Raw genomic sequence first — 10,568 nt, forward strand, 5'->3', positions numbered from 1 at the left:
TCCCAGTGCAGACAAACATAAAGTCAGAGGATGATAGCACCAAAGTTAGAAAAACTAACAGTTTTTTTTTTAAGCGCAGCACAAGCCAACCTTGAAGTTGGCTGATTACAGCCAAAGACACTCACGCTTCTCGTGCAAAAGAAAGTGGAGTTTGAACTGGTGTCACGAGGAAAAGCCCAGGTTTGAGTACCAGTGACAAGGATTGGAGCTAAAGGGACACCTGATGGTGTATTAGATACAGCAGAGATGTCCAGACAACATCCTTAGGCAGGACCAACACACAACAGAACAGAAAGAAAATAAAAAAAAAAATCAAACTACATCTCCATTGTAAGGATGCAGAACTGCAAGCTGCTTCTACTCATCCTCTTTCATACAGAATTAGCAAAGTCTACCAGTGCAAAGCACCTCTGAATTAACTAATTTGATTCCTAAACACAACCAACATGCTACGTTGATTTTTAAGTTATCTAACAATGCGTTTCCAATGCTTCGGTCAGATTTCCAGTATACATTAACCAAAGAATAAAAAACCTCAAGAACAAACTGTTACATGGAAGTTTCCTGATAATTACAACGACTTTGTTTGCAAGCCCTTTGTAATACAATTAGAGTGTCATGGCAAGCACAAATGAGAAGCAAATTTAAGCTTTTGGAGGCACCATAAAATTTATTTTAATCTGACATTTCCTCATGTTCAAAGCTTAACTGTTCACATTGTGTTTTTCTTAGGATTTATATCCAAATGTCCGCCTCACCCAAATAGAAATCCAAAAGAAAAAAAATAATATAAAATATGCTGGTTGTTATTATATCTCAGCCTCCCAGGATGTGAGCCCTGACCTCGCAGCACCACAGACGATGGGTACCACCTGGTAGCCAGCTGTAGCACAAAGATGCCCAAATGCTGATACAGCCAGACCTCAAAATCTACAGATTTCATCCAGAGAAGATATCACAACCGCCTGAAAAAAGCTTAATTTTCTCCTTCCTCAGTAGTTTTACACCAGCTGAGGAAGCTTAGCCCACTCCTCCTTCCCATGGCTATTGCCATGTGTGTCCGACAACTGCACGGGCCTGACAAGTTATTGATTCCGACCATCTCCAGAATCCAAGTGGCAGGAGAGGAACGATCAGCACAGCCCGGGCAAAACTTGGCAGCGGGACGGAGAGCGAGCAAGTCACGTTTTTATCCCAAAGGCTTCCCTTTGGGAACCATCAAATCCTTGCACGAGCCGGGGCGTGAGTTTATCAGGAAGAGCTCACATGAATCTTTTATAACGGAAAGCGAAAGGCAGCCGCAGACTTAGGGTCCCCCGGCCGCCCTCTCCCAGCGCTGCTCGGGATTTGGCCGCACTTCCAGAGGAGACAGGGCTGGAACCGCAGCTCTTCCCAGAGCCCGTCGCGTCTAGAAGGGAAATAAAACCATCAAGATCCCGACAGGCCAACGCAGCGAGCGCGCACCGGCGGCACTGCCCCCGCGGGGCTGCAGCAGCCTTGGACTTGGTGACTTTTATTGCTTTTTGTGGTTTTTTTCCCCGTCCCAAGTCGGTGTGCACGGGCACCACACCTGCCGGCGGGGAGGAGGAGCGGCGGAGCAGCCCAGGAAGGTTTTCCAAAGGGGTGGCAGCCCCCACGGAGCCAAGGCAGCGCTCGGTGCTCCCGCCCGCACCCTGCTCGCTCGGCGCTGCCAAATACCCCAATTTTACAGAGTTTTTCCCTCTTTCGTGCCGGATTCGCTCCGCTGGGCAGCTCGGTCACCTCCGGGCAGGGCGGGCAGGGCGCTCAGCCGGCACCGCGCACCCCCCGCACCCCGCACCGAGGGGGGGCGGGGGAGAAGCGGGAAGACGAGACCGCGCAGCCCCCCGCACCCCCCGCAGGCGGCGGCACCGCGGGGACGGGGCGCGGGTTGCACCGCCCTTCCCGCCCGCCGCCCCGCTCGGCGCTCACCGCAGGCGGAGGTTGGCCATGAACTCGGGCATGGTGACGGCGTCCATCAGCACGAAGTCCGCTTTACCGAACTCCAAGCTCTCCTGCTCCGCCATGGCGCTGGCGACGGCCGGGCTCGCGCTGCCCCGCCGCTCCCCGGGGCGGGAGCGGGCCGGGGGGGGCGGGGGGGGGTGCCCGCCTCGCGCCCTCCGGCCCCGCCCCGCCAGGTGAGGCGGGGCCAGGCGGGCACCGCGCAGCGCCCCCTGCTGGCCCCGCCCTTCCCGGAGCGCGGGCGGGAGCGGCAGCGCCCTCTGCCGGGGACAGGCGGTACTGCACCGGAGAGAACCGCACCGGGATCGGGGCTCGTCCCGCGCCCCGGGGACCCCCTGGAATCATAGAATGGCTCAGGGTGGGAGGGACCTCAGAGATCATCCAACCCAACCTCCCTGCCATGGGCAGGGACGCCTCTCAACTAGACCAGGCTACTCAAGGCTCCGTCCAACCTGGCCTTGAACACCTCCAGGGAGGGGCATCCCCCACTTCTCTGGGCAATTTATTCCAAAGTCTCACTGCCCTCGTACTGAAGAGTTTCTTCCTAAGATCTAATCTAAATCTTTTCTCCTCCAACTTAAACCCATTTCCCCCTGTCCTATCAGTGGACACTCTTGTAACAAGTCCCTCCCCAGCCTTCCTGTAGGTTCCCTTCAGGAATTGGAAGGCAGCTATTAGGTCCCCCCGAAGTCTTCTCTTCTCCAGGCTGAACAATCCCAGCTCCCACAACCTGTCCTCGGAGCAGAGGTGCTCCAGCCCCTGGATCATCTTTGTGGGCTCCTCTGAACCCTGTACCTCAGCGTTGGATCCTTCACTGGGGGAGCTGCAATGTGGCCCTGAGGCACCCCATGGAATCTCCATCTAGGGGTGCTGCAGGGCAGGGCTGGATCCTGCACCCAGGGGGTCACCTTCCCCCCACCCAAACCCACCCTGGGGTGCTGCAGGGCCCAATCCTGCGCCTGAGGAGCCACCGCTCATCTCCACGGTGTTCTGCGGGGCTGTGCCGGGGGACACCCCCCCACTCCACCCCGTATCCTGCAGGGGCAGGTGCTGCACCCAGGGACCCCCCCACAAACACCCTGCAGGGTGCGGTGCTGCACCCCAGGGAACCCCCCCAGACATCCCCTTCACGATGGGGCCCGATCCTGCACCCATTGGCCCCTCAATGCCTTGTGCTGCAGAACGTGGTCCTGCACCTGGAGACCCCCCACCATAGAGTGTCACCAAGCAGGGTCAGATCCTGCACCCAGGGGTACCCCCCACCCCATGGCCCTACCCAGCAGGGCCAGGTCCTGCCCCCAGCACCCCTGGGTACCCTCCCAGCACCCCTGCTCACTCCAGCACTTACAGAACCCCCTGAAACCCCCCAAATAACAACAAAACAAAACCATGCGTAAGATCTCACAGCACCACCAGGTGCCCCAAGAAAAGGACCTGCACCACCACAGAACCAGCTGCCTCATGCTAATTAGATTAATAATACTAATTAAGGAAACAAAGGCGGGCGGGGACCTGGGAGCAGGAACAGCCTCACCCCAAAGAGTTTTTTGGGCAGGAATTGCTGGTTTAGGTGTAGGATTTGGGGGCATGGTTGTGAAGTAGTGTCCTCGTCCCCATCGCCAGGTGGGTCCCGAGGGGCTGCAGCCCCAGCTGAAAGCAATGAACCCCCCCAGTTATAGGCAGTGGGTCCTGGTTCCCTCTCTGCCTGCTCTTGGGGGAGCTCTTGGAGGTGAGCTGGGGGAAAAGTGACTCCAAAAATGCCCTCTTTGGGGTTTATTTCTTGGCTGTGTCTGGTTCCCTAGGGGTGGGTGTTTTCTGGTCTTGTTTTATGAATATTTTTGGGTTTTTTGTTATTAAGTGCCTGGTTTGCATGATGTAAATTAAACATATGCAAATGTCCCAGGAACTCCAGGACAGGCTGGAGGAAGGTGTGGGGTGGTGAAGGCTGTGCCCCGCTCCCAGGGCTCCTGATCTGCTCTCCCTCAGCAGAGGTGTCAGGGCCATCAGTTAAACCAGTTCTGTGTGTGGGCTCAGCGATGGAGCCTGACCCCCCTGCCCTCCTGAGGAAGAAGGCAGTGGCCGGATGTGCCTGGCAAAGCCTCCTCTGCCTCCGTACCTGCAGGCAGAAGAAGAAGGTGGGTTATTCCATCTACATCCGCAAGCTTCTAAACCAGGTATGTCCCGACTGGGCTTGGGTGCAACCACCTTCTTTTGAAGCTTAGCTTCATCATCCACATACCCAAGCCTGGATTCTCATGTGTTAGCTTAATCTGGGATTTTTTTACTGAAATTGAAGGTGTGGTGGGACTGGGGGGGCTCTGCCTGACCCATGCCTGCAGGCACCTCCCTATGGATGGCTGTGCTGATGCTTTGTTGGCTGTTCTCCCCACAGACATGGTCCACTGGAACCTCCTGCCTGGCAGCTGCTGCCCTCGCCTGGCTGGGCAGCCCCCGGCTGCTCAGGGACGTGGCACTGGAGGCCACCCGGCTGTCCCGCTGTGGCAGAAGAAGCCACCTCAGCCACCGGGAAGTCCTGCTGGCCATGAAGCTGGTGCTGCTGCGTGAGCTCTCCAAGCCTCCTCTGGGATCCTCAAGCTGCAAGCTGCTACCGAAAGGACATGGAGAGATGGGACAGTCTTAGGAGTATTTTAATGTGACTTTGGTAAATAAAGTATTTATTAGTGTTTAACAGAGCCTCCTGCCTGGGCTGGCAGCTGCTGGCACTGAGAGCAGCAGGTGGGCTTGGACTCCTCTGGGTCTGGCTACCTGTGTGCCCCAAGAAGGGGTGTGGGAGGAAGAGTTCTTGCACACACCCGCCTCAATAAATATTTGCGGAGCAGCCCTGCCCTGCTGATAGGCAAACGGTCCCTGGAGGTCCAAAGGGCACTGCCCTGCCAGAGGAACCTCTTTGCTCTGATGCCCCAGGATGCTGAGAGGCTGTTGGGCAGCTGGGCACCTCTTTGCACCAGCTTTGGCCAAGAAAGGGGATAGAAGGAAAGGTGGTCATTGTTTCAGGCCTTGAGAAAACGTCGAGCTTGGAGAGCAGCAGCATCTCCTGGTGATGCTGTATGAGGTGGTGGCACTGTGACTTGTTTCCAGGCTCTCCATGGAGCCCCTTCACATGCCGGTCCCCTCTGTGCACAGAGATGTCCCCAGGTTCTCTGACCTCCTGCCTGCAGCTTCAAATCCAGCCATGGGGATGGCTGAGGTGCCTGGGAGCGCCCAGCCACGCACCTTCCTGTGAGGATGTTCTCAGTCCTGGCTAAGTGCCACCAGCTTCTGCTGGTGCTGGAACAACCTCCCTGCATCAGCCTTTCTAGCTGTTGAGCTCCTCTTCCCAGGAGCATGGGCAAGAGGCTGGAAAAGGGATGGATATTTCCAGAGGGATCTGGCCCTCCTAGCCTTGTGATGCTGACATGAGCTGAAGTTTGTGAGATGCCTCTTCAGTGGTTTTTCAGCAGGAAGTGGTGATGGGTCTGCCTGAGCCACCACCACCTGCGGCTGCCTCAGCTGGTGGGCCACCCTCGGCGTCTGGGGGGGACTCGCTGGACTGTGTGGCTGCAGATGTGGTAGCAGGTGTCACTGGTGTGAAGTAGCTCATGGTTATGGCTAATGGTAGCTCTGGTTGTGTCTCCAAGCTGCTCCTATTTGCTCTGCTCTCCTGTGTGGATCTAGACCTGTGCAGCATGATGGACTGTCACCCACCAACAGCCTTTGGCTGTTTCCATAGCAAATATCAGGGAAACAGTTGCCTTCAAGGAGCAAGTCCTGCTGGAGGACTGAGGGTTCAGGAGCTGCTGCCCAGGAGAAGGCTCAGTTTTGGTGCCCCAACTGCTGTCTTGCTGCATGTGATGCGCTGCCTCATTGTCATCCTCATGCTGAGGGGCTTCAGCTTGCCCCAACCCTTGTTCTAGCAGCCCTGATTCTTTTGGCTGAATAGGGTTGGCTCAAATTCATGGATCTGGGATCAACTCCTATAGGGAAGTCCTAGATCTTGGAGAAGTAAGAGCTTCAGCTGACCTTGAGAAAGCACTCAGGCTGCCCCACAGCCCCAGGAAATGCTGACTTTACCTGCCCTGTCCTGGCCAGGTCTGTCCAACCTGCCCCAAAAGCTTTCAGAATTGAGTCTTTGTGTTAGAAATAGGGTCTGAAGAACAGGGTGAATGAAGTGACTTTTCAAAAAAAAAAAAAAAAAAATCTTCCAGAGGGTCTGGTTTGGGGAAGAGGGAAATGTTCTCCACTGACCCTGTGGCAGCCCCTGGCACACGTTCACCCCCGAGCACAGGCATGGAGCCCTGTACCAGACCCCAGCATAAGGAGGATAATATGGCATAAATGTCCATGCTTGTAATTTCTTCAGCAATTGCACTCTGTGTTCTCAATTCCCACCTCTTCCTCCAACCTATTAATGGAGAAACATCTGGATGTGCAGCTTTGATTCGAAATCAAAGGCAACGATTTATTCCCACAGGAGGAGTACCTTGTTGAGGCTACATGTGCCTTTAAAAATCCTCTCTGTCATCCCAAAAAGCAGCTTTGGCAGAAGCAGGAGGATGAAATCCTGAGTAACTGGGCCTGAATGGGCTTTTCTGATGCTGGTTTTTTTTTTTATAGTATCTTTTTTTTTTTTTTTAAACCATGTTGGTGATAGAAACCTAGACAGACTGAAGGAATGGAAGGGTTAAACATTAAGAGGTGGTTCTTTTCAGCCTGTAGATCCAAAATTAAGAGAGAGAAGACTTCTGTCCTTCAGGAGCTCTGAAGGAGGACCAGGGCTCTCACGGTTCGCTGCTCCAAAGGATGGACTCGTGCCAGTTGTGTTGCCTTTGCTCAGGATCATGGTGGCCTTTCCAAAAACAAGATCTGGACCCAGTCCAAGTCTCATCTGCAAAACGCAGCTGTGGGTTTTACAGCTCCGGCTGGAGGCTCTTAAGCAGACGATCCTGAATTCGGCAGCAAACAGCTTTGGAAAAACAAGCAACGGGGCTGCTTCGTGCTCCGGCGTAGCACGGCGTGAAAGGACAGGGGAAAAAGCCAAGAAAAGTTGCCGCTTCTCATCCCACGCGTACGGAGGGACGAGCACGTTTCCCCTCACCGGGGTGCTGCAAGGCGATGAGCTGAAAATCGGCGTCGGAGCGCATCCCTGTGCTCGGGCAGGAAACCTGCCAGGGAGCCAAAGCTGTCTGATGGTTTCCTTTTAGATATCCGATTTAAGCCAATCACAGAAATAAATCTGGGCAGGATTGGGGTTGGGTTGGGGTTGCTTTGGGAGCCGGGGCAAGTCGGTGTGGGAGGTGCGTGTCGGCCGTGTGCCTGCTCCGGGCACCGGGGAAGAGCTGTGCCGTGGGTGACAGGTCGCTGGGGACAGCAAAAGGGATGTGGCTTGATGCCACTCTGCCTGTACAAAAGAGATGGGAGCAAGTAGCATCTGGGCCACCCACATCCCCTGTCACCACGGTGCCCAGATAAGTGCTTGTGGGGGCTCCAGCATCCTTGCTTGAACCCACCCCGAACCCGGCTGGTCTGGGTACCCTTGAGGGTGAGCTTGGGCTGCGCAGCTCTGCCCAGCGCGGGGATGTGTGGATCCAGTGCACAGGATGGCAGCTGTGTGCCTGTGTGTATTGGAGTTCAGCCAGGACATCAGCCTTGAAGTCCACCCAGTTGGGTCTGGACACATCAAAATTGCATCTGTGGAGCACAGCGGAGACCAGGCACAGACTTCCCTGCAACCGAGATGGAACGATGGAATTGAGGAAAAAAGAGATTACTTAAATGCAGAGATTTCTCTGAAAGATGTTCTCTGATGCTTTAAATAATCATCTGCTTGGTCTCCCTTTAAAAGCACGAGTTTTGCTTTTGATAAATTATATCAATACCTCATTTCTTCTGGCTTAGCTTCCTCTGATATTTCTTCTGTTTCATTAGTCAGGTCACCTTCCTCCTTTCTACAATTTCGCTGCTGGTAAAGAGCTACCGTGGGCCTCCCCAGCATTAACCATTTGTGAGTGGGTAACGTGTGCCGTTCCCTCTTCTCTGTTTTTTCAGAAAGGGAAGTGAAAAAGAAAATCGCACATCACATCAAAATTTCCAGTCTGTCACATACACAATGGTGCGGTGTCCATAACCAACGAGGAGGATGTTAAACCGTAAACAAAACCAAATATTGAGCTCTCAGGCTTTTGGTAATGATACAGGGTGGATACTGTGTTTTCTTTTATGGAGTATTCCAGGAAACATTATGAAGACAGAAATGAGACTTCCCAAGTCTCTAACACGACCGTTGCACAAATACGTAGCGATTTACGTGTTAGTAACATCCCAGCTGAGGACAGTGTGACAGACCAAGACATTCTGTGAAAGAAAGCAGATAAAGTAGAATCTGCAACACCTTTGCTTCTAATAATGGGAAATCTTTCCCAAACCTGTTCCTGAGAATCCTCTTGAGGATGTTTTTCTTTCTGGGAGGAGAGGGTGGAGGAGCCGGAGGCAGCATGATGGGTTATGGGACTGCCTCATCCCTCAACACCGTCCAACATTTTTGTTTTATCCTTCCTGGAGAGGAAGGAACTTGCCCTATGGCAAAAGCTTCGCAATGAGCCACTTCACATTTACATATATGCTTGTGATTCCCCACGCTGACGAGAGGTGGGAATTCAGCCAAAACCACCAGACTCGTCTGAACAGAAGGGAAACATCTTGAGATGTTCACCACTTTTGAGTACAGGCGATTTTGAAGCAGTCTGGACAAAAACATCATCCATCCTTGTCTGGAGATGTGGTGCTGAGCCTGAACTAGCCCTCACGAGAACAAAAGTGATGGATCCAACCCTAATCATTCTATGAACATCAGGCTGACCTTTGAAAACCCGAGCTCCTGTAATCTGGCTTCACAGCACAAGGTTGGGGGGGTTAGTCATCCTGTTACCCCATTGTATGACATCCAAATGAATTTCACAGGATGGTTTGGGTTGGAAGGGACCTTCAAGATCATCCAGTTCCAACCGCCCTGCCATGGGCACGGACACCTTCCACTACACCAGGTTGCTCAAGGCCTCATTCAACCTGGCCTTGAACACTGCCAGGGATGGGGCAGCCACAGCTTCTCTGAGCAACCTGGGCCAGTGACTCAGCACCCTCAGAGGGAAGAATTTCTGCCTTAGATCCCATCGAAATCTCCCCTCTTTCAGTTTAAAGCCATTGCCCCGTGTCCTGTCACTACACATCCTTGTCCAAAGGCCCTCTCCAGCTTTCTTGTAGCCCCTTTAGGTACTGGAAGCTTCTGGAAGGTCTCCCTGGAGCCTTCTCTTCTCCAGGCTGAACAGCCCCAACTCTCCCAGCCTGTCTCCAGAGCAGAGGTGCTCCAGCCCTCACATCATCTTCATGGCCTCCTCTGGACCCGCTCCAACAGCTCCATGTCCTTCTGATGTTGGGGACCCCAGAGCTGGATGCAGCACTGCGGGGGGGTCTTCCGAGAGCAGAGGGGAAGAATCCCCTTCCTCGACCTGCTGCCCACTCTGCTTTGGATGCAGCCCGGGACACGGTTGGCTTTCTGGGCTGCCAGTGCACAGTGTTGGCTCATGTTGAGCTTCTCATCACCCACCAGTACCCCCAAGTCCTTCTCCTCAGAGCTGCTCTCAAATCCATTCGCCACTCAGCCTGTCCTTGTGCTTGGCATTTCCCCAACTCACGTGCAGGACCTTGCACTTGGCCTTGTTGAACTTCATGAGGACTCATGAACTTCATTAAAATGAACTTCAGACAAACTCTTAAAAAAAAACAAATAAAAAGAAGCTTTTTGGAGTCTGGAGATTTTGACAAAGCTCAGCCGTTGCCTCTGCTCCATGGTCCCTCTGCGATGTTCCCAGGGCAGTTCTCCATCCTTCCCCCACCCCACCATGGGCCCGAGGCAGTGAGGCACAGCACTGCTTCCCCTGCAGCAAGGCAGCTGGATTGTCACGTTGGTGGGAGTGAAGACCTCATCCAAAAATCCACTCTTGGAGAGGAAGACCTGGTTGGAGGCTGACTGCAGTTAAATGTCTGCCTGGAGCTGTGGGGCTGTTGAAAACAGAAGTCGAGCAGCAGAGAAAACAAAGCTGGAGGGGTGCCTTGGCAGATTATCTAATCCCCCTGTTCCAACGCAGCGTAAGTGCAGTTTAAACCCTTCTTGATGGATGTTTGTCTAATCTGTGGGTATTTTTTTCCCCCAAGAAACTTCCACTAATGGAGATTTGACATCAGGCAATCTGTCCTGGCGCATCGCTGTGTTTACATGCAGTCGGTCCCCAAACATCTTACTGAATTCTCTTACCGCCGCTTCACCCCATGATTTTTCATCCAGAAAAGAATTTATTCCCTTCCTCTTCGCAGCAGCCTTTTATTTATTGGAGATTTGTTATCACAGCAGCGCAGGAAACGCAGCTGCCGAAAAAAAAAGAGAGTCTGGAGGTCAGCTAGCCTGCAGCTGTCTCGTTTTTCCCCAGGCTTCGCTCCTCTGGACCAAATAATCCAAGACTTTCATTCTTCCCTCACAGATCATATTTTCTAGATCTCCACTAATTCACACCACTAGCAAAAAAAAGGATAATTTT

General features: G+C 53.3%; 1 protein-coding gene across 2 annotated transcripts in view; it reads right to left on the reverse strand.

Moving 5' to 3' along the window:
• Window positions 1–2,045, reverse strand: part of MYO1D (myosin ID) — a 171,542-nt gene extending 169,497 nt beyond the window's left edge. For both annotated transcript variants that reach the window (XM_086626387.1, XM_086626388.1), the window contains exon 1: window positions 1,951–2,045. In XM_086626387.1, the coding sequence (XP_086482513.1) occupies window positions 1,951–2,045 (95 nt within the window). The remainder of the gene's footprint in view (window positions 1–1,950) is intronic.
• Between the last annotated feature and the right edge of the window lie 8,523 nt (window positions 2,046–10,568).

The sequence above is a fragment of the Tauraco erythrolophus genome, chromosome 25 (genome assembly GCF_009769465.1).
Source record: "Tauraco erythrolophus isolate bTauEry1 chromosome 25, bTauEry1.pri, whole genome shotgun sequence".
NCBI classification, from domain to species: domain Eukaryota; kingdom Metazoa; phylum Chordata; class Aves; order Musophagiformes; family Musophagidae; genus Tauraco; species Tauraco erythrolophus.